The 25,374-nt window shown below is 40.2% G+C and overlaps 1 protein-coding gene across 7 annotated transcripts in view; it reads left to right on the top strand.

The window, feature by feature from the left end:
• The first annotated feature begins 7,919 nt into the window (after positions 1–7,919).
• Positions 7,920–25,374, top strand: part of LOC129771454 (transient receptor potential cation channel trpm) — a 338,130-nt gene continuing 320,675 nt past the window's right edge. For 5 of the 7 annotated variants that reach the window (XM_055775103.1, XM_055775106.1, XM_055775112.1 and 2 more), the window contains exon 1: positions 7,920–8,916. Coding sequence is in view for 3 of the 7 variants with exons in the window: in XM_055775114.1 (XP_055631089.1) it covers positions 8,908–8,916 (9 nt within the window). In the remaining 4 variants the exon portion in view is untranslated. The remainder of the gene's footprint in view (positions 8,917–25,374) is intronic. The other 2 variants (XM_055775108.1, XM_055775109.1) reach the window with 1 other exon arrangement.

Here is a 25,374-nt window from a genome sequence, read left to right on the forward strand (position 1 = left end):
GGTTGTCTAGCCTTAATCGACTGCAGTACGACTGCGTTTGAATCAGTATTGTCCTTTTCATTTTCTACCATTACGTTGATGGCCTCTTGTAAATTGTCGAATTTGCCAATTTTCAGCATCATTTTGGTCTCTCTGTTGGGTGTTTCTTTGATAAGTGTTTTGATCGCTACCTTTTGAGACATTTTCCTTGCGACTGTGTCGGGAATTTGTTCTCTTATATAGGTATCTTTGAGCTTATCTGTCAATTCATCGAGTTGTTTAGTGAATTTCTCGATTTCATTTGTCGATTTGAGTCTCAAATTCATCAGATTAGCTAAGGCTATGTCTGAATTTGATTTCTCTTCGCAATTTGTTTGGATTTTTGCGACTATTTCGTCATAATCCGTTGGAGATATTGAGAATAAATTTCTCGCTTTTCCAGTTAATTTTGTTAGTATAATTTGAATTGCGGCTGCTTTGCTTTCGATTGGAACTATGGTCTTTGCCAAGTTCACCGCGTCTATAAATGATTTAACACCACTTGCGTTTCCGTCATAAGTGGGTATCAGCGTTGCTAATTCAGCGGCTGTTTTAATATTAAGAGCCATGTTGGATACTTTGTGTATTTTAATATACCAAATTAAAATTTTTGTCAATATTTTAAATTTAATTTTTCTTTGTTTTAAATTAATTTCACTTTTCACTCTCAATAGTGAATCGTCAGTGCTTAATTTATAGGGTTTTAGTAAACCACTTGATTTACCAAGTGTCTCTGGTTCACTATCGTATTCCCTTTGTATTACTTCTGATTCATCTAAAATTTTGATGGCCTTCTGATATATTTGTTTCAGTGCACCATAAGTTTCGACTTCGTCATTCCAGACTGAAGCTCCAAGTCTATACTCGAAAGATTTTAGTATTGTTCGATATTTGGCTAAGTTTTCTTGTAACTGTTGCCTTTTGACTTCAATATTATGTAAAGTTCTTGGTCTGTTTTTATTTTTGTTCAAATTCTGATATCCCTTTTTCAGATATGATTCAATTTCTTTGAGTTGTTCCATTTAGGAAGACTCATTTTTATTCATAAATTCTCAGAATTTTATCTTTTCGGACTAATGGTAAGAACAAATTTGCGAAAAAATATATATATTATTTTATTGATTATTTTTCATTTGCCTTCTATTCCTTTTTGCTTCGGCCAATCTTTGTCGTCTTCTCTCTTTCTGGCCGGGAAGTTTTAGCCACGTAATCGGATCACATCCGGGTAATTCATCTATTCTGTCTAGTAATTCTTCATACGATCCGAGTTTAGTATTTTCTCCAAATACTACTATATCAGGTGCGAAAGCTCCTTCGCCCTTTCCTTTGCTTACATCGGCTAATAATTTCAGAAAATCTCCAAAATCGTCTTTAATCATTTTTATAAGATTTTTGAAGTAGAGGTAAAAAAAAATAATATATAATTTTCGTTATATTATTTTCTTATGATATTATTTCTTTGCTGTAATTTTTGTATATTAAGTTATTCTATTAGCGGCCATTCATATATAGTCTAAAGCTTTAGGCAATTGATGCCATAGTTTGTGCCGACTGTGCAGCTTTCAGTGCTTCTTTACGTACACACTGCTTATAATTCTTGTATAGTTTAATGAAAGCAAATATTAATAAAATCGCAAGTATAATCCATAATAATAACTCTTGCGTTTCGTGGAATAAAGTGTGTTGTTCCACGTGGTTTAGGATATTTACTTGTGGGTCTCCTGTATTTTGAATAGTTTTCTTGTCAAACAGGCCCATTTCTACTTTCTCGAAGCATATTCAATTAATTACATGCATTGTTTTTCATTATGCATTATACATTATAGTCATTGGTAAATGTATCGAAATTTATTGTTTCTATACCGAATATATTATTATCAAAACTCATTATTTGGAAATAATTTTTATAAATACTTTGTAACCGAGGGTATGTAATTCGAACACTTCATAAAGAAACATATAATCATTCTAGCCTATGCGTTCAGTTCGATAAGTGCTGTACGTTTTATTTTGATATACATCAGTTTCAATTGCTTACTTCATATCGTCGGTTTCATTCCAGATTTAGCTCCTTCTGCTCTCTGTTGGTCCCGCCTGTCAGTTCCTTATTGCTGACAATGGTCTCGCCTTCCGATGTTCCTGCTTCTGTTCATTTATCTTCGCGTTACACTTTCCGCTGCTGCTCTTGCTGTTTCTCCTTATTAAGGTTTAACTTTTCATTTTATTCACATGGGAAAATAAGTTGTCTCTGTTGATTTTCTCCCAGCACTTTTGGTTTGATCTTCATTGAAATTATTTTCGTAAGGAGTTTTTTTTTTTTTTTTATTTTGTTTCCCTCCTATTCAGTGTCAGTATTTATATTACACCGCTTTTCTGGCACTTTTCCGATCACATTGTTTGTAACACTTTTTGAATTTCTCCCAGCACTATTTGTTTAGATTTCGCTATTGTTCCAATGTTTGCTGTTCGAATTATCACTCGCCTGTTGGCACGACACTTAATATTCACTATTTAAGCTTGTCCAGTTGTCCATAATAAATATATATTTCATATATATTTTTTTTTCAGTCTGCGCTAAAGTTGATTACACAAACTTCGGGGATTTTTCTCCCTTTCCTTAACTTTTCTTCTCATACTTTTATTTTGGCTTTTCCATTGAGCTGTGGCGGTAATTGCACTCAAGTTTACCACTCGCCATGTAATTATATAGTTTATATTGTAATGCCAATAATATTGTTCACATCACCAATATTGTTCATCACACGCGGCCTTGTACTTATTTTCAATATTCTTCACATAAATCACTTCCGAAGATTGCAGGTTTAATTTCACGGTCGCCATGTCTTATATTTGCTTTATACTTTTATTCAAAAAGGGTTTTATTCATTTCTCGTCACTCCACGCGTGCATCCGCGTCGAGTGTCATACAAGAACTGTCTTAATGCTAGTTACATGTGTCTTAAGCTAACTTAGCCAACAGTTTGTGGAGAGTTTCATTGGGAGGAGCCAAGTCGATTTCAAAGGGGAATAGCCAATCAATCGAATGCAGTGTTCGATGTGAATGGTGTCAAGAAATAAAATTGCTTACTGCGCTCATAAGCGCGCATATCGATTTCATGGGAAATCGTAAAGTGTCACGACGACTTTGTGTACGGTCGCGTATTTAATCAGAATAGAACTGGGTTTGTTTTGGTTTCTGGTTTATTGCCTTTAGCTGCGCGCGACATGATGTAAGGGTGCATTCATATCGCCCGCGCATGTTGGCATGGACGAATGTGGGAGAAAAACAATTAACGAAATAATGCAGTTGCGCTTGAGGAATGTTTCGTGGGAATCGTAAATTGAAGTGACCACGCATGAGTCATTTATTTTGAAACAATCAACTGCTTATGAGGAGAAGGATAATTTGTATATTGGGAGTTTTAAGATGGACTTTGGAACGGGGTTTGAAATCATACTACACTTGTCAAAAGAAACCACATTATGTGCGTTTCTTGACATCGAAGGTGCTTTTGATAATGCTTCTTATCTATCAATGGCACAGGCAATGAGAAGAAGACACTTTGATAACTGTATAGTCGAATGGATCCATGGCATGCTCACACAAAGAAAAATCACCTCGGAGCTGGGCGGGTCGTCTAATTATGTGATTGCAACAAAGGGTTGCCCACAAGGAGGCGTTCTATCACCTCTTCTTTGGTCACTAGTAGTTGATGACCTTCTGACACGTTTAGAGGCAAAAGGTTTTGAAATTGTGGGCTTCGCCGATGATCTAGTCATAATGATACGAGGCAAGTTCGACGACGTGATATCGAGCAGAATGCAGATGGCCTTAAACCTAACACAAAATTGGTGTACCACAGAAAGTCTGAGCATAAATCCCTCGAAAACAACAATTGTTCCATTCACCAAAAAGAAAAAACAGCATCTGCAGTCTTTATATCTTGGGGGAGTGGAAATAAAATGCAGCGCTTCAGTGAAATATCTAGGTGTTATCCTAGATGCTAAACTCAACTGGAATGCGCACTTAGATGCAATAATCAGTAAGGCCAATACAGCCCTATGGGCATGTTCTAAAATGATAGGAAGAACATGGGGTCCTCAACCAAAAATGGTAATGTGGGTCTACACTGCCATTGTGCGGCCTAGAATAACCTATGCCTCATTAGTCTGGTGACCAAAGACCAAGGAGACTGTAGCTACAAAAAAGCTAAACAAACTCCAACGACTAGCATGCATTGCAATTACTGGAGCAATGCGAAGCACACCCTCGAAGGCACTGAAGGCTATCCTTCACTTGCTACCTCTGAACCAACATGTTCAGCTAGAGGCTAAGAAAAGCGCTCTAAAGCTTAAACAATGGAAAAAAAATACTAGACGGAGACAAAATTGGTCACTTGAGCATCCTGAATCTCTTACCCGTAGGACCATCCTCAGAGATGAACAGTGATTGGATGGAACCTAGGACTAACTACGACATTCCATACAGTGTAATCGAGCCTTCTCGTTCAATATGGAATGAAGGCGGTCCCAGTGTTCGTAATGGTTCAATCATGTTCTACACTGATGGGTCAAAAATGGGAATCAGAACAGGTGCTGGAGTGTATGGTCCCAGAACAAAAATCTCTGTAGCTATGGGAAACTGGCCAACAGTTTTTCAAGCAGAAATAGCTGCGATAATAGAATGCTCAAATGTCTGCCTTAAAAGAAAATATAGACATGCTAACATCTGCATATTCTCAGACAGTCAAGCGGCACTTAAAGCTCTAAATGCTTTTAAATGCTCCTCAAAAATTGTCTGGGAATGCATTCTCCTCTTACGGCAACTAAGTCGGATAAGTTCGGTACAACTGTACTGGATTCCTGGCCATTGTGGAATAGAGGGAAACGAGCGAGCAGATGAACTTGCCAGGAACGGCTCAAGCTCACCTTTCACTGGTCCAGAACCTTTCTGTGGAATATCTGACTGTGTGTTGAAAGGTGAGCTGAAGAACTGGGAAGACCGGGAAGTATTAGCCAACTGGTTGGCGGTACAACTTAACCAGTCAAAAAAATTTATCACGCCGAGTATTAAAATTACTCAACAATTGCTGAGTCTTAATAAGAAAGACTTAGGCACAATCACAGGCCTTATAACAGGACACTGTCCGAGTAAATACCATCTCAAAAACATAGGTTTAGTGCAAGATGATATTTGTCGTTTTTGTTATACCGAAAGTGAAACCTCGGAACATTTGCTCTGTAATTGTGGAGCTCTAACTAGACGCAGACTGCAATACCTTGATAAGGCTATTTTGGAGCCCAAGGAAATTTGGTCTGCGTCGCCGATCAGGATTATAAAATTTATCAAACAGAGTATTCCTGATTGGCACCTATCTCGCTATAGCTTTCAGTCTACTTCTTCATCAATAAGTAGTAGGTAAGCTTGAAGCGGAGTACAAAAAAATGGGATATACCACAATAGTTCAGAATAATGGACGCAGTGGTTCACATCCAACAGGGAAAAAATAAAAAAAAATCTGTAGGATTTTATGTAGTCTATTGATACGTAAAAGATGAGGTTTTGCGCCCACTTTGTGGGCTTTTACCTCCAATAAATAATAAAAATAATAATAATAATAACCATGACAGATTTTGTGGCACATAATTTCAATATGCAAAGATCATCAACCAATTATTTGTATTCAAAATTTTAAAAAATAAGAACGTCCGGGATGATAACCTGAGAGAGGGTACACTTAACTAGCTACAAATCAAAAATAATAAACAAGGGTTACAAGTTCCGGTTATGATTTATCTTTTGTTAATGAAAAATTATTGTTTTTTTTTCTCATATTCGGTATTTGGCTGGATACCAAATAGACCGGATAGACAGGATACCGTATATCCGTTACATCTCTAGATTAGGCTGTTGTTATGTGCCTCCCGGTTGTAAAATAACTGCCTGCTCCTCGTTGCTTGGCCTCTTTGCTGGCTGATATGCAATTGCACAGCGTGAAAACGTGAATTATAACCATAATAGCATACCAACTATAACATAACAACGTACAACCATAATAGGAACATAGCTTTCCAGCTTTGCAGCGATTTCGTACAACCAGAGTAGAAACAGGGCAGGTTTCGATATTGCCATAATTGGCACGTAGATGTGAAATTGTACCAATTATGGTAATACAAAAATACATGTTTATTTCGATAAAATCACAAAAATTGGTCGAATCACAGCATCAAAAAGGTTGTAATGTATGCATCTGCACTGTATTTGCATCAAAACAGCCATTTCACAGCATAAAAATCTCATTATTTCGACCGCATATTCCTTAACAAAATGCTGAGAAACAAGCATCAATGGGATACACTATTTTCAAACTAAATTTTTTAACAAAAGAACAATGTTTCGCATGGAATCAAGCGCCAAAATCGATAAAGAAGAGATTTCTGATGTTTAAAAATCATATTGGAGCCTTTAAAAATAAGATATGTTTTATAAACAAATAAAAAACTAACTCACTTACCATAATAGGTGCTATTGCGATGATAGGTGAAATTTTATGTTGCAAACAAAATTTCTTGTGCCGAAACGTTGAAAATGTAGCAGAATACATTTGGTTACCCAACTATGTCAAAACACAGGTATATGAATGCTATAATGCATTCAAAGAAGGCCGAGAAGAGATGAACAGTTTGCCACGTCAAGGAGGACCATCCACCTCTTCAACTGATGAACACATCGACATAATTTAAGGGATGGTGTATGGAAATCGTCAGAGAGTCAGAGAGGAAAGTTTGAGATAGCTAGCCCGTGAATTAAATATCTCTTACGAGAACATTCGTCAAAATTTAGATTAATTTTTTGGGCATGAGAAGAGTCGCAGCACGACTAGTGCCAACATAATTCAAATTTCTTCAAAAAATTCATCGCAATTCGAGTTCAAAGTCGATTAAAAGGGAAGGTAATACTGACTGTTTTCTTCGATATTCGTGATGCTGTCCAATTCCTTCCGGAGGGCCAAACGGTCAATAAAGAGTATTGAGTATATAGAGTATCCTGGCGCTTGACACTTGGATTTTGCACCACTATAATGCACCATCTCATCGATTGATCATTGTGAACGAATTTTTAACCAAAAATGGCACGAATGTGATTGAACAAACACAGTACTCTCCAGATATGGCCACGAGAGACTATTTTTCCTATTTCCGATACATTTTGTGTTTCCACCAACTTAATTATTGTGATCCAACTTATGGTTACATACCAATCTGTTTGAGTTACCAATTCTCTAAGTAATAATCAGTCATAAAAACAATGAGTATTCTGCGTTAGAAATATTCAGGAAAGACTGAATTAGAGTAGACAAAACTAATATAATGCCTGTGACATCGCGAAATATTCAACACCATGGCCTTCGGAACCGAACTGGCCACACTCCTTGGGTAGGTATTACAACACAATTCTGCTGTAACTGTGTCCACCAATACCTTCGGTACTCTCGCATCACCAGCATCATTCGACGAGAGCCTAGGTGATACTGATGTGTGTTGGTATCCCAGCCAATTCGCCAACATTCCTTCGCTGATTCGCGAGAACTGGCGACGGCGGCGCGCGTCGAAAAACGTGTTTTTGACGTTCCGCTTTGTGGCTTCGCTTCGTAATCAGAAACGAGAAACGTAAACAAAAACATGTTTTACGCATCGCGTGGCCACGTGCTGCTTGGCCTAGCCAGCTCGGATCCGGGAGTCTGTATGGGTGGAATCCGTACGGCTCGGAGCCGCTGTTAACAAATTCCGGGGAACGCGACACACATGCGCGTGGCCACCCCGGACAGTGTGAGTGCTCTCTGACACCATTCGTTGACGTTCAGCGAAGCAGCACTTGGTCTGGTCGCAGTCTGTTCATATCGCACCTAGCCGTCGGAAGTGAAATTGACGTTTCTTCTCGGTTGAAGGGCACCACCACTGTGTGTGAGACTGGTGCTACTGGAAAACATTACACATATCTGGGGATCAGCGGGGCGGAAACGGTTGTGCATCGGTTGCTCGGTTGCGGATTTTCTTCACCTCGCTGGTGTGGTCTGGCCAACGCTGCTGGCGCTTCCTGGGGGCCTTGTCAGGGGCTGGATGGTTATGATTTTCTCACCGATATTGATACGGGAAGTGGCTGATTTCGAGTGATGGAAGAGCATCAATCATCGTCGGTAGGTGAATTATGCGACAGAGGCTGAGATTGGCGAAATTATATATGCAAATTACCTGTCAGTAGGAAGCGACGAGTGTTTTGTTTGCTCCACTTCATGAAATATCTCGTTTTCCTCAAGTGTTGTGCTTTGTGTTTTTGTGTTGGTGCTGTTTTTTTTCTTCAAACAGCAAGAAAAAGCAAAATAAAGCTGTGTTCGAATGCAGTAAATGAATGAAACAAGTGTGTGCAAATGTTTGATTGATGTTAGTGTTTTGGATGAAGGCAGGAAGAAAATAGTTCCAATGTGGTTCAACCCTGGCGGCTAGTTTTTCCTGGGGAATGAAGTGGTGGCCTACCACTAAACAGAGAGCCAAATTTCACCAATGATATCACCATGCCCGAGCTAATATCGTAAAACCGTGTCCGGGTGCGTGCTGCTCGGCAATTTGTTAAGTCAAAATTTTCGTAAAGAAAAAAGAAGAAATTATTGTGGCCATACATACCTACTGGAAAACGCCAGAACCTCCGGCAGTGGGTGGCGGAGGGATGAAAAATATCGTTGTATGCAAATTTTACTCGTGTAACATGTGATCAGTGTTTTTGGGTGGTGTTGTTAAAACTGCTGTGGGAAACTTCTGAGCGGTGTTCGACCACCGAATTTATTATCCATGAGGATCAACGCGTGTGATGGATAGGATATTACCGTAATCATGATGCATGTAAGTACCCACCGCCGAAATGTGATCTAATAATTCGCTGTGTTTATTTTTTTCGCTCGTTCCTCGCTCTTTGTATGTATTTCTGCCAGGCCTGTCTTTCGCGATGGTTTGCACAGTTTGATTTTATTTATAAATGTAAAACAACATTTGCCACCTTTTTGTTCTGTTTTTATCTTGCATTTTGCAATGCGTTCCTAGAATGTATATGGGTGTATATGGTTTCTCTGTCAGTCTCAGCATCGTTGGCATCACGATTGCGATTGTGGACAAAGTGCCTGTCAGTCGGATTTACTGTTTATGCTTGCACAATATTGATTAAATTTTTTTAGCTATTTTTTATTGCAATGTACACATCCCACTGTTTATATATTGTATGATTAATTATTGCAATTAATTAATATGGGAAAATGAATAACGAAGGCATGTTGACCTGTATTATTACAAACAGAATATTTGTTTCTCTAATAGAATTCATTCTAGATATTTTTTAGCACTCTATAGTACGTATTTTTTAATTGTTTTAACAACTTGTTTCACTAATTATTCAATTGCAAAGAAAATGGACTATTTTTTTCTGATCAAGTATTCTTTAGGGCGTCATTCCATTTCACTTAGCAAATTGAATTACGATGACGACCTCCTGCCCCTATTGACCAAGACGAGTTTTCTATAATATAATTTTAAAAAAAATTGATTCGATTAAAATCATATGTACAGGAACTTTGATATAACGTACCCTCGATATAACGTACACATTTACAAAATGTAAAGGATTTTTTTTGGTCAGGCTTGTCTCACTTTTTAACTAGGCGAACCTAGCCAGAATTTTCACCTGCCTCCGGGCTTCTGAATGCCAAAGGGGGACTAGGTTCTGCGGAATGCACGTATCTGCGTGCTCGGGCTGTTTTAGTCCTGACCGAGGAATTGTCGGACAATCGCGCAGATGCTAAGGATGACCGACTTTTGGATGCCGGCCAATTCCTTCTCTATATTCAACACCTTCAGCGCTTCTAGAAGTGTCTTCGAGACAATTCCAGCTCCAGAGAGAACGACTGGAACAATTCTTGGAACCTCCCTTAGCCCCCACAGTTCCTTGAGCTCCACGGCCAATGTTCGGTACTTGCAAATTTTGCGGCCGTGTGTCTCCTCCAGATTTTGGTTCAGTGGAATAGCGACATCGATGATGGTGACTTTGCGGTCGCTCTTGTCGTAAACCAATATATCTGGGCGGTTGTGGGGGATCGAGAGGTCGGTCAGAACAGTGCGATCCCAGTACAGCTTGAAACGGTCATTTTCCAGGACAGGTGCAGGCAGGTACCGGTAGTTTGGTACATTGAAGCGCCAGTTGTCGGTGAACAATACGGGCCACGTTGTTGTGGCGCTCGGTGTAGGCTGCGTTGGCCAAAACGGGACAGCCTCCCATAATGTGCTCTATGTTTTTACCTGGTTGATGGCACATCCGGCAAATGTCATCAACGTCTTGATGCCAGACGTACCACCTGCAGTTTCTCGTCGACATTATCCTGTCCTGGATGGCTATCATGTCGACTTCTACTACTGAAGAGAGTTCACCACGCGCGTTTTGGTTGGCGCGTTCTGCGAAGTACGCGCGCAGTTGTCGTACCCGGGCAAATGTCGACAATTCCAAGTCCCCCTTCTTTGCGTGGTAGTGAAACTCTCTCCAGTGCCGATTAAGGATGGTGCATTCCGGCCCCTTTGAATGCTTTCCTCATCCTCCTCTTAAGGTTCTCTAGGTCAGTTTTGCTCCATTTGAGTACACCAAAACTGAAGTTCAGCAGGGCAACCGCGAATGTGTTGATCGCGCGTACCTTGTTCCCCGCGCTGAGGAAAGTCCTCAGGACACAGTTCACTCAACTCAAGAACTTGTCTCGCAGCTCCGTCTTGATGTAGGAGTGACATATCCCGGTGAACTGTCGGAATCCAAGGTGTTTGTAGAATTCGCCGCGAACCATATCTTCAATAAACTCACCGTCATTTTTTTAAAAATGATGATGGTCCCACCTCATTTCCCTACAAAGGTTTAAGCAGGACGAGTTATCTTATTGATAATAATTGAGTTACTGTATTTCTTTATTACATCATACTAACCAGTGAGCACATTAAATTGAAAAGAAAACGGACTGGTTATCCCGCAGACATAGATTACTAATCGAAAGAACAATTCAAGCCTTTATCTAAAGTATTCATTCCATGGCATGTCGAGAGAATTTCCAACCCGGGAAGACCCTAGACCGATCGGGAATTGAACCCAATGCCTATGTCAATATTAGCCATGAACTTACAAGGGAAATCTTGCTTTTTCAGATCCCCGGCCACGGCCTGCAATTGAGATCGTTTCCGAGTTCTAGTAGCTGAGCAAACCCAAGCCTAATTCTAGCCAATACTCCAGGCCCATTACTTTACACATCCCAAGGCATGTCAAGAAAATTTCTAACCCGAAAAAATCCTTGACCGATCAGGAATTGAACCCAATAACTATGTCAGCATCAGTCTTGAATTTACAAAGGAACTCCCGCTTCACTGGATACCCGACAACGGTCTTTTAATCGTTTTCGAGACCAGACTGCCGAGCAAATCTAAGCCTAATTCCAGCCGATACTTCAGGCCCTACATTCAATCTGGGGTATAAACGTGTCAACCTGAATCTGCAATGAGATCTGCCACAACACAGAAAAGTCTTGATATAATTATCTGTTGAGAAGATGAATTTACAAGTATTCCGATTGAGCTATCCCTAGCTTACCTCAGGTTTCCACATTAAACCCATTTGAATACTTTCATTAAAAAAATAATTGTTTTGCATAAGTTCTATCTCAAGTTGTTTATGTTTGCTTACGCGCGCGGGCTCAAGCTATTGAAGATTTCACAAGTATTGTTTAGGTTGATGTCTACAGGTAAAGGAGCAAAAAATAACCATCATCATTATAGTCTAAAGATAAGAAAATACAAATATCCGTTAAAGCTACGTCATCTTACATACTAACATTAATGACATTCGAAAGTCCACGGTTTTGAGGTCACTTGCTTGTCTTGTGTTATATCGGTGCATACCTCTTCCATACGTTATCGTGTTTTGTAAATAGTTCGGTGTCATACCGCTAATCACCTTATATATGAACGCAAGAGTTCAATATTTGATACGCTGTCCCACTGACATCCATTGTAGGCATTCAAGCATAAATCTTCGTGGAGTAAGTCGATCGCATCTCAATATCAAGCGCATGGCCTTGTTTTGAACAATTTGCAATAATTTTTTAAATATTTTTTTCTGAAATAACAATTTGTAGTTTGATACAAAAACATGTTCTGTACCTTTCACCAATCCCGAAATACAACTGATTTTGTGATTCCAGATTCTAAATAAATCGAGTTTTAATCAACAGTACGAAGGGAAACATTGTGAGAAATGCTCTAGCTTCGTCTTCTCGTTGAATTTATTGATAAACTTTACCCAAGCAGCAACACGATAATGTAATATAAGCTACGTTTCTGAGTTATTTTTATTATGCTTCGGTACAACGTACAATTTTGTGAAAAAAATGTACGTTATATCGATGTTACCCTGTATACAGTAGAGTGTCAATGAAAATGGCCATCTAGAAATTTTCAAACGGAATTTGATTACAAATGTTGATTCCCACGGAGAACTACCTTATGCAAAATATCAGCTCATTCAGACTTTATTTAGTGTCGCACAGCCGGCAAAGATTGAGTTTTTTAAAAACCGAAAAATCACCCAAGGTTTCAAAAAAAAATTTTTTTTTGATGTCAAATGTCTTCAAATTGCATAAAACTGTCTACTGCCATCTTGAAAATTATTTAGTGAAATATCGACATTCAGTTACTTTTTTTAAAAATAATAAAAATATTTTCGTCACAAATTGACTTTTCAGACGAAAAAGGACCTAGCGATCAAAAAAATTTTCTTCGAGATAACAGCAAACCTCGACGCTTCACGCAACTCTAAGACATTTGGCATTATTTAAATTTTTTTGAAAAACCCATATTAATATACCGCAATTGTTTATTTTTATTTCTCATCTTGGATTTCGGTTCTGAGGATTCCGACGCTTTGCCTTGGAGCGCTGTTGCTTCTTTGTGCTGTTGTGGGGTTCGAGAACACAGACGATGGTTCCTCATGAAGCTAGAACCCCAATCTCTCCCTGCCAGTTTTGCAACTTGGTTGAATTCTTGCTGGAGGTTGTTGGCTTCCGCAAAATCAATCACCAGACGCCGTAAATCTTTGACAGTCATACCATAGAAAGCTTTGTCCAGTGCCCTGCAGTAGTCCGCCAGATCCTCAGACTGCTCACTCGTAAATACCTATCTGAACCGCCCTTGGTGCTCGCTGACGCATCCCAGCAGAAGTAGAAATGTTAATAAAAGAAGATTCAAACCATAAATCACTTTCTGATATGGGCCTCTTCCTCAGAGCGGATTAAAAAATACTGAGGTCTGCCGCAATCCGACGCTTCGAGACTCCCTCCGAAGCCTCTGTCGAGCCATTTGAGCTTTTCTAGAGTGCATTTAATCAAATCAGTTTTCTTCTTGTGGGTCTCGTTAAAAATTTTGTCGAAAACGTTTTACATTTTTACAAATGAAGCATACGTTTTTGCATAATGAAGCATACGTTTTTGCATAATTCAAGAACTAATCAAGCAAACGGAGCTAAATTTGGCATATGAAAGTTTTAGGGAGCAATAAAGAACGGTTCAAACAAATGGATTCAAACTTAGCATATAGAGGTTTTAGGGATCGATAAACGTTTCTATGGTAGTTCGATTCCTCCCCCTCTCTAAAGAGGAGCTCCCATACAAATGATACACAAATTTCTGCATAACTCGAGAGCTAATCGAGCCACATTTCCACTTTCGAACGAAGACCAATCTCGTTAGCGCAAACATGGACTAACAACGCTTGTAATTGTAGAACATATGCGAATTTAATATTCTCGAATTTTCCCATTTTCCTTCCTTCTATTCCTTCTATTCCTTCTATTCGTTTCTGTGAGAAACGTTACGTTACGTTTAGAAACGTTACTTGCCTCCTAAAACCTACACATGCCAAATTTGGTTCTGGTTGTTTGATCAGTCTTCGAGTTATGCAGAAATTTATGCTTCATTTGTATGGTAGCCTCCCCTTAGAGAGGAGGGAGGACTGTCGAACCACCATAGAAACGTTTATCAATCCCCAAAACCTTTATATGCTAAGTTTGATTCCATTTGCTTGATGATTATCGAGTTATTCACCCCCCCCTTACTTCTCGCATTATCATGATTCTTCAGATCATATTCTGATATATTTATTGAACATGATTATATTCTATTGAGAAAAACAATTCGATTTTTCCCATTGTTCGCCAAACTCCAAAGCTTGACTGACCCAATCGGTCGAGTTCGTTTAAAATGTACACGTTCCAGAATAATACAAAACACATTTGTGTTCATAACCTGAATTGAGCCAGCCCGGTTTTACGTTGCGTCTTCTGAAGCATAATCGATGAAACATGTTAACGTTGCTCTAATGCTTGAGCAGTTCTCAGTCTTACACACCATTAGTCAAATTATTTCCGGGAAATCATAATTTCTAGAGAATTCTAGCCGTGAGCTCGAGTGGAAAAGTTCAGCTCAAATGTTTGCCTACACCGGAAGAAGAAGTGAAAGCCTATGGCTGACAGAAGGTTGGGGAAAATGTCAGTACCTTGCTCGTCCCTTTTCGGTGCTATGTGGTAAGCACAGGGGGTTGGTATGTGCTGCGGGAGAAATTTCAACAAAGGGGATCAAAGGCAGGCATTGAAAATGGAGAGACAGAAAGAGGTCTGATCGTTTTCACTGGTCTACATTTCTTCTTCATAGGACAAATCATTTTATCCGGTGCCGAATGTGTTCATCGAAGCTCAGAGGTGAATGTGGATAACAGATAACAGAGTATTTTTTTTTAGTAATTTCCCATAATGCGTTTTTTGCGTGTTGAGGTGGAAAATGAGGCTCGACAGTGTCTCGTGTCGGTCCTGCAGAAGAAGCTGCTTTGGGCTCTTGTTAAGTTTCGCCAGCTGCTGACAGATATGTCTACACAAGAAGGCGAACACACATTTGACAAGAATTGTGTTCTAAGGTTCGCCGAATCGTGAGACAAACGCCGGCGAGTCTGGCATCGCTATTTGATATTCTTAATGGTTAGCGGCGTGTACTGTGGAATGTTTATTAGCATTAATTTTAATTGCCCCCTTGAGGATACTGTCGCTTGTAATGGTAATGAGAAGATGTGTATTTTGCCGTTTAAAATATTCAAATTGTTCGCTGTTAGGAGAAACAAAAATTGTGTCTGATCATAAATGTTGAAACGGACAAACTGCGTTTAATTTCACAAATTGCTTTCCCAGTATCGGTCAATTATTGTACCAATATTGTTGCCCTTAATGATATAAAACGCATCGTGAAAAGGCAGTTGTCGTAATTGCTCGCTGAAAGCATTATTGCCTTTGGTCATATTTATTATTCGTTCGATTCTTTCACGCGGCAAGCCCATGGGAGTCTGTTATCTCGAACGCCAATCACCAATCAGAGCACACCAAATGATACACACCCACAGACACGAAAACAAGCGCTCACAGCCAAGGTATCTCACATCTATATTGTTGAACAAATAAACGATTGATACGTTCGACACGCTGATGGCTGAGTTCATCAGTCCATCCAAAGGGGAATTCCCCCTTTTGTAAATACGCGATCCAATTTGTAGCAACTATCTCCGTTTAAAGCAACTGTTGGCGTCATGGATAAGGCGATGGGATATAGCGACGGGGAGTTTCGTCGAAGAAGCCACACTTCTATCCTGTGCCCGAAAAGGTAGTCTGTAATTGGATTGCGTCTGATTTTCGGATGGGTAGCGGTCGGAAGTATATCAATGACATGCAAACGATGCTACAGGTGGGCGAGTCGAAGAAGGGCCGGCGAAAGAAGATGCCCTGGAAGTTTGTGCATGATAGCAAATAGCGTGAATGTGGAACGTCCAGTGGGATAGCTTGAATCGTGCCGAGGTTTAAGCAATCACGTTTGCTTGCCAAATAGAAATAATTGGACGTTATTGAATTTCGTTCGCTCAACAAGTTTTAGTCAACATCAACGTTAACTGGCGGGCTGTGTGTTTATGTTGCAGCTGTCTCGTGACCAAATATACACGACTGCGAGGGAAGGATATCATGAACTTTCTGATGGGAAATTGATACGTTAGCTACTGTAGGTATTGCCGTGAATGGATGGAACGTATCACATCGGTTTTCATTGTAAATATACATGTTAGTCTAGAGAAATGGGTATGTCAGCGAGGACAGAAAACATAGTTCCCTCGACTGGTCATATTAGCTTCGTTTATTATTGTTATTATTATTCTTTATTTAGTAACTTAAGATCTACATCTTCTAAATTGTTACAAAGATATTAACTGTGGCGGAAGAACAACATAGAAAGTAAAACTTAAAATTTAACGGGTGTTAAATGAAAATGATAATTTTTTCAATACCTTTCAGTAACTCAAATAAAGAGCGTAAAATTTTCTTTCTCCAAGAAAATTGCTCTTTGGGCTCCCTAGAAACAGTAGGCGTGTTTGGTTTTGCTAGTTTGAATTTAGTCAAAGCAAAGATGGCGTCGAAACAGCACGTGCTCCGCGAACGCACTGTACGGTTCTACGAAACGCATTTCCAGCAAGGAAAAAAGTTCACGGTGGCACATTTTAAGGAAGAAAATGTACCTGTCGGTACGGTATATCGTATCCTGGGTTCCCTGAACGTAAAGCGGAAGGTCGGAAGTGGTTGTCCGGTGACGATAATGACGAAGCAGAGGAAGACATCGTTAGAGAAGCTGTTTAACAACAAGGACGCAACCAACCTGCGTGACGCCGGTCGGAAATATGGCTGCTCCCACGTATTGATCCATCGGACCCTCAAGATGGAAGGAATCGTCTGTAGGAAGAAGACGAGGTCGCCGGAGTACACGGAGGAGCAGATTGAGACGGTTAAATCACAGTGTCGGTGGATGACCAAAAAATACCGCGTCTTTCGTTCTGGACGACGAAAACTATTTTCCGCTGTCCAAAACGCATATTCCAGGAAATGATAATTACTACTCCAGCGACAAGTCATCCACACCGCCTGAAGTGAAATACAAGTTCAAGCACAAGTTTGAAAAAAAAGGTTATGTTGTACATCGCCATTTCCGACCGGGGCATTTCAAAGCCTTGCGGTCTGGCAATCAACCAACAAATCTATCAAGAAGAGTGCCTCGATTAAATCCTGCTGCCGTTCCTGAACGAGCATCACGCGGATGGGAAGTACGTCTTCTGGCCGGACAAGGCGTCTTCCCATTACGCCAAGAAGACGCTGGCGTATCTTGAGGAGAAAAAGATACCTTTCATGCCGAAAGATCGTAAACCAACAAACTTGCCCCAGTGCCGCCCAATAGAGGATTTCTTTGGCTCACTCAGTGCCCTAGTGTATAAAAACAATTGGAGGGCCAAGGACACGAAGCAACTGACTACAAGAATCCAGAATTGTATCCGGAAAATGGACGTAATTGCCGTACAACGTTCTTGTGAGAGCATCGCGACAAAGTTGCGTCGAACAGCAGACCACGGCCCTTACTCAAACATTGACTGACATTTTTTTGAAGAAAATACATTATGTTATTAATAAAAAATACTGAAATCGATGAAAAAAAATATTTTTTTTTATATGTGATTGAAAAAATTCTCATTGTTTATTTAACACCCGTTAAATAACAAAAATAATGACAGAACAAATATTTTCATTTCTAATTAAAGTGCCCAAAACATCTATTCCTAAATAAACTCTCAGATCTGACCATTGTCAGTTCATTTGGCAATGAATTCCAAAAAGCGATAATTCTCACGAAAAATGAATTTCCATAGTGTGCGGTGCGATGACGAGGCAACATAAACTTTTTAGAACGTGTCCCTCTCAATGGATTTAGCTTGGAAAATAAATAGTCGGGCATCCCACAGTTTATCAGTTTGAACAAAATTGTGAAATTTTGTGTCCCTACTCACAAGCAATGCTTTCATTTGAAGAAATCTAAGTTTTGCGTATATCTTTCCACATTGGTGCAGTATCAAATTATCCCACTTGAGATTAGATGTGATTTTATACCCAAGACAGTTGGCGGTTTCAACAAATGCTAGTGGGGTACTATTCAAATGTAGTAAAGGTTTTCGAACATTTGAATTGTTTCCATTCACAAGCATAGCATACGATTTTGTAGTGTTCAATTTGAGGTTATTTTTTTCTGACCAATTGTACAAGTAGCTGAGATCTTCATTTATTTTCCGAGTAACATCCTCCAGCTTGCAGTCAGAACAATCGAAGTACAGTTGAACATCGTCAGCATAAATATGTATTAGGCTGTCAAAAAAGTCCTACGGTATTTCCGCGAGGTGTCGTTGTAAGCGCGTAGTTCTAGTTGTATTCATTGTATCGAGTCATACTATAGCTTGTTGGAAAGGTATTTTTGCGTTCGTGAGTTATAGTGTCGCAAATATGGAGCAAAATAAAGAGAAAATCCGACATATTTTACAGTACTACTATGACAAGGCAAAAATGCGGCTCAAGCTGCCAATAAAATTTGTGCAGTTTATGAACCCGATAAAGATTCCATTTCCACCGCACAACGATGGTTTCAACGTTTTCGTTCTGGTGTAGAGGTCGTCGAAGATGCGCCACGCTCCGGAAGGCCTGTCGTCGAAAATTGCGACAAAATCGCTGAATTAGCCGAGAAAGCATCGGCCAAGAGCTGGGGATAAGTCATCAAACCGTTATTAACCATTTGAAGAAGCTTGGATTCACAAAGAAGCTCGATGTATGGGTGTCTTACACGTTGACGCAAAAAACATCTTTGACCGTATCGACGCATGTGAATCGCTGTTGAATCGCTACAAAATCGACCCGTTTCTGAAGCGGATGGTGACTGGCGATGAAAAGTGGGTCACTTACGACAACGTGAAGCGCAAACGGTCGTGGTCGAAGCCCGCTGAAGCGGCTCAGACGGTGGCCAAGCCCTCATTAACGGCCAGGAAGGTTCTGCTGTGTGTTTGGTGGGATTGTCAAGGAATAATCTATTATGAGCTGCTTCCCTATGGCCAAACGCTCAATTCAGACCTGTACTGCCAACAACTGGACCGCTTGAAGGTAGCACTCATGAAGAAGAGGCCATCTTTGATAAACAGAGGCCGCATTGTCTTCCATCAGGACAACGCCAGGCCACACACTTCTTTGGTGACGCGCCAGAAGCTCCGGGAGCTCGGATGGGAGGTTCTTTTGCATCCGCCGTATAGTCCTGACCTTGCACCAAGTGACTACCACCTGTTTTTGTCCATGGCGAACGAGCTAGGTAGTCAGAAGTTAGCCACAAAAGAGGCCTGTGAAAATTGGCTAAAAAAAAACAAAAACTTTGAGCATAGTAGTTTTGGTACTATGTTTTGAACGATATCCAGACTGGAACATAGTGAGAAGTGAATATAGCGACAAATTTGAGATTTCAAAATACGCTCAAATACCTTGGATAAAGCACACAGAATACTAATAGGACGAAGGTTGTCAAGCGAGTTTTTAGATGCATTTTTCTTAATAGGTATAACTTTCGCTAGGTTGTTAGATTATGAAAGGTTTTTGAAGTAGAACTACGTCCTTCATCTTTCATCTTCAGCTGAGCATAAATATTGGATTTCGCTGAAGCAAAATAAAATCAGAAAACAGGTCACGTTGACGATTTACATACCAAACGAATAGGGGGTCTCCGTAGCCACATTGGTTGCGTGTTCGCTTAGTAAGCGATCGATCGTGAGTTCAAAACTCAGGGCCCTCATTGACCATCTTTGTGTTGTTACAGAATAGCTACGTCCACGCAAGAATCATCAGCGATGGAGATCGATCCACGGTCGAAATAAGATCGATTCATCCATACAACAGCTCTGCTCTGCCAGACACATCGGGCTACTGTTCTATAAATAACTCAACAATGATCAATCAATTGTCTCCGCTGTCCGGTGGTCCAACTGGATAATGGAAGAACAGAAAGAATACCCTTACGCCTAAATGGCTACTGTGTGAATGTACCATTTGTAATGGTATAGAAGGAATACTGGCGAATGGCAACTGTGTAATGTGCTAATTATAGATATGATAACCATGTGACATGTACACGATTAAAATTCGGCTCTGTTACAGCTAAAATGCTAATGAGCCTTAAATAAATAAATGGGATAAAAAAAAACCAAACGAACCGGAAATTCCCTAAGATTTGTTTTTTATGCTGTATATTACAATCACCAGGTGTGTAAATGGTTTAAATTGATGAAAACTAGAAGCATTTCCATTTCCTCGTACATTTGTCACTTGTTAGCTTTCCTACCCATGCCGTCTATAACGAGCAACTTATCGGCGATCATCGAAGGGGAATGATTTAAAGTCTCCGTAAACAAAGAAGAGAAGAAGAAGAAGAAGAACGATGGGGAACTTTGCCTAGAGCATAAATATTGGATCTTGCTGAAGAAAACTTGCAGTAACCTTCTAGATACGAATCAATGAACATCACTTGTTCTTCCTTGTTTTGCGTCATCACATGTCACATCTCGTTTCGGATTGAGCTGTGACGCAACCAAATTACTCACTCGCTGATGCCTTTGGCATTGCAATCATTACATCTAACTGACGCCATTCCATTAAGGTTCTGAACTACACAATAGTGCTGGGAATCATCAAACTAGGCTATCACCTCACCAAGAAAATAAATGTTCAGGAATTTTGTATGTAATTTGGTTTCGCATGACAGTAACAAAACTATCTCCACCAAAGATGACAGCTGAGCTAATCGAGACCGGAAATATTAAAAGAAAGGGCTTCTGTTGAGAAGAGCACAAAGCGGAGGACTTGAACATAATAACAGCGTAGTTCTACGTCAACAATGTGGTCGTGTCTTGGACACAACCTTCTATAATTTGAAATACGAAAGAAGAGAAAGATGAAAAATGAAATTACTTCTGCTTGGTTCAGCCTCTTCTCTATTTCAATCATGAGTAAGTTATGCCGCAGGACTGTCTGGACTGGACTGTTCCGGCCAAACAACTCAAATATTCGCAAATGTCTCTTGGGGAATTCTTAAAGACTATGGTACTTTATCTGATTATTCAAATGTGTTATTTCTTCCCAATACGTTCAATGTCTGGAGAATACGGCGGGTGGGATAGAACCTCCCTTTTCAACGTTTCCCAGTGTGTTCTGACCGGTTTCACGACATGCGGCCGAGCATTGTCGTGCTGCAAAATAACTTTATCGTATCTTTGCTCGTATTGTGGCCGTTTTTCCTTCAGTGCACGGATTAAACGCATCAATTGTCGTCGGTAGCAGCTCGGTTTTTATTTATTTATTTCCTTTGTCTTCGAAAAAAATCGTACAGACTGTCATTAATTTAAATTCCTTATACTATTTTTGAAAACGTCCTTGCTTATATTATAGTCAAAATAGTCGGAAACATCATTGAATGCTCGTAAACTCGCACTGAGTGGGTTGTTGTGCCCGTAGTTCGTCCTGTGGAGGGGGATATTGATCGCGTTATGATTGCGAAGCATACGAGATGGAGCGTTCGAGTTAACTTGCTGGAGCAGAGCGGAACAGTCAGTTCTGTTTGTCATTATGTCAAATATGAACATCCGTTGCAATTTCAATCGTCTGGATGAAAGGCTTTCAAGGTCAATCAGGAGACACCGTGATCTGAAGGGAGGTAGGTTAGCTGGGTCCAACCATGGCAACTGTCGTAGGGCGAAGCGAATGAAGTGCTTTTGGATCCGCTTAATTTTGACGATCTGGGCCATGTGATATGGCGCCCAAACTGGAGTTGCATGTTCTTAAATGCTGCGGACAAGAGCGTAAACGTCAGTGATGAACGATGCGTGTCGACGAATAAATCCTAGGACAGAATATGCTTTGGAAACTATAGTTGTGACATGTTCGTTGAACCGCAATTTGGAATCGAAGATTACTCCAAGATCGCGGATGGTATTTACACGTTCAGGAGCTATCGTTCCGATCTTATAAGCGTGTCCCAGACTAGCGTGACTCCAAGTAAACGAGATCACCTTACATTTGCTGATGTTCAGGCACATTCCATTCTCTTCACACCATTTGAGTAGCTCGTCGATATCATCTTGCATGGCAATACAGTCCAGATCTGATGCAATGACCCAGAAGATTTTCAGGTCATCAGCAAAGAGTAATTTATCTGTTGACAATCGATGATCTAGGTCGTTGATGAAAAGATGAAAACTAGGGGTCCAAGCACGCTTCCTTGTGGAACTCCGGAAGGGATATCAAATATAGTAGAGCAATCTGCGCAATCTGCGTGCGGTGCGATGACGAGGCAACATAAACTTTTTAGAACGTGTCCCTCTCAATGGATTTAGCTTGGAAAATAAATAGTCGGGCATCCCACAGTTTATCAGTTTGAACAAAATTGTGAAATTTTGTGTCCCTACTCACAAGCAATGCTTTCATTTGAAGAAATCTAAGTTTTGCGTATATCTTTCCACATTGGTGCAGTATCAAATTATCCCACTTGAGATTAGATGTGATTTTATACCCAAGACAGTTGGCGGTTTCAACAAATGCTAGTGGGGTACTATTCAAATGTAGTAAAGGTTTTCGAACATTTGAATTGTTTCCATTCACAAGCATAGCATACGATTTTGTAGTGTTCAATTTGAGGTTATTTTTTTCTGACCAATTGTACAAGTAGCTGAGATCTTCATTTATTTTCCGAGTAACATCCTCCAGCTTGCAGTCAGAACAATCGAAGTACAGTTGAACATCGTCAGCATAAATATGTATTAGGCTGTCAAAAAAGTCCTACGGTATTTCCGCGAGGTGTCGTTGTAAGCGCGTAGTTCTAGTTGTATTCATTGTATCGAGTCATACTATAGCTTGTTGGAAAGGTATTTTTGCGTTCGTGAGTTATAGTGTCGCAAATATGGAGCAAAATAAAGAGAAAATCCGACATATTTTACAGTACTACTATGACAAGGCAAAAATGCGGCTCAAGCTGCCAATAAAATTTGTGCAGTTTATGAACCCGATAAAGATTCCATTTCCACCGCACAACGATGGTTTCAACGTTTTCGTTCTGGTGTAGAGGTCGTCGAAGATGCGCCACGCTCCGGAAGGCCTGTCGTCGAAAATTGCGACAAAATCGCTGAATTAGCCGAGAAAGCATCGGCCAAGAGCTGGGGATAAGTCATCAAACCGTTATTAACCATTTGAAGAAGCTTGGATTCACAAAGAAGCTCGATGTATGGGTGTCTTACACGTTGACGCAAAAAACATCTTTGACCGTATCGACGCATGTGAATCGCTGTTGAATCGCTACAAAATCGACCCGTTTCTGAAGCGGATGGTGACTGGCGATGAAAAGTGGGTCACTTACGACAACGTGAAGCGCAAACGGTCGTGGTCGAAGCCCGCTGAAGCGGCTCAGACGGTGGCCAAGCCCTCATTAACGGCCAGGAAGGTTCTGCTGTGTGTTTGGTGGGATTGTCAAGGAATAATCTATTATGAGCTGCTTCCCTATGGCCAAACGCTCAATTCAGACCTGTACTGCCAACAACTGGACCGCTTGAAGGTAGCACTCATGAAGAAGAGGCCATCTTTGATAAACAGAGGCCGCATTGTCTTCCATCAGGACAACGCCAGGCCACACACTTCTTTGGTGACGCGCCAGAAGCTCCGGGAGCTCGGATGGGAGGTTCTTTTGCATCCGCCGTATAGTCCTGACCTTGCACCAAGTGACTACCACCTGTTTTTGTCCATGGCGAACGAGCTAGGTAGTCAGAAGTTAGCCACAAAAGAGGCCTGTGAAAATTGGCTAAAAAAAAACAAAAACTTTGAGCATAGTAGTTTTGGTACTATGTTTTGAACGATATCCAGACTGGAACATAGTGAGAAGTGAATATAGCGACAAATTTGAGATTTCAAAATACGCTCAAATACCTTGGATAAAGCACACAGAATACTAATAGGACGAAGGTTGTCAAGCGAGTTTTTAGATGCATTTTTCTTAATAGGTATAACTTTCGCTAGGTTGTTAGATTATGAAAGGTTTTTGAAGTAGAACTACGTCCTTCATCTTTCATCTTCAGCTGAGCATAAATATTGGATTTCGCTGAAGCAAATTAAATCAGAAAACAGGTCACGTTGACGATTTACATACCAAACGAATAGGGGGTCTCCGTAGCCACATTGGTTGCGTGTTCGCTTAGTAAGCGATCGATCGTGAGTTCAAAACTCAGGGCCCTCATTGACCATCTTTGTGTTGTTACAGAATAGCTACGTCCACGCAAGAATCATCAGCGATGGAGATCGATCCACGGTCGAAATAAGATCGATTCATCCATACAACAGCTCTGCTCTGCCAGACACATCGGGCTACTGTTCTATAAATAACTCAACAATGATCAATCAATTGTCTCCGCTGTCCGGTGGTCCAACTGGATAATGGAAGAACAGAAAGAATACCCTTACGCCTAAATGGCTACTGTGTGAATGTACCATTTGTAATGGTATAGAAGGAATACTGGCGAATGGCAACTGTGTAATGTGCTAATTATAGATATGATAACCATGTGACATGTACACGATTAAAATTCGGCTCTGTTACAGCTAAAATGCTAATGAGCCTTAAATAAATAAATGGGATAAAAAAAAACCAAACGAACCGGAAATTCCCTAAGATTTGTTTTTTATGCTGTATATTACAATCACCAGGTGTGTAAATGGTTTAAATTGATGAAAACTAGAAGCATTTCCATTTCCTCGTACATTTGTCACTTGTTAGCTTTCCTACCCATGCCGTCTATAACGAGCAACTTATCGGCGATCATCGAAGGGGAATGATTTAAAGTCTCCGTAAACAAAGAAGAGAAGAAGAAGAAGAAGAACGATGGGGAACTTTGCCTAGAGCATAAATATTGGATCTTGCTGAAGAAAACTTGCAGTAACCTTCTAGATACGAATCAATGAACATCACTTGTTCTTCCTTGTTTTGCGTCATCACATGTCACATCTCGTTTCGGATTGAGCTGTGACGCAACCAAATTACTCACTCGCTGATGCCTTTGGCATTGCAATCATTACATCTAACTGACGCCATTCCATTAAGGTTCTGAACTACACAATAGTGCTGGGAATCATCAAACTAGGCTATCACCTCACCAAGAAAATAAATGTTCAGGAATTTTGTATGTAATTTGGTTTCGCATGACAGTAACAAAACTATCTCCACCAAAGATGACAGCTGAGCTAATCGAGACCGGAAATATTAAAAGAAAGGGCTTCTGTTGAGAAGAGCACAAAGCGGAGGACTTGAACATAATAACAGCGTA

This window comes from Toxorhynchites rutilus, chromosome 2, assembly GCF_029784135.1.
Source record: "Toxorhynchites rutilus septentrionalis strain SRP chromosome 2, ASM2978413v1, whole genome shotgun sequence".
In the NCBI taxonomy this organism is placed as follows: Eukaryota; Metazoa; Arthropoda; class Insecta; order Diptera; family Culicidae; genus Toxorhynchites; species Toxorhynchites rutilus.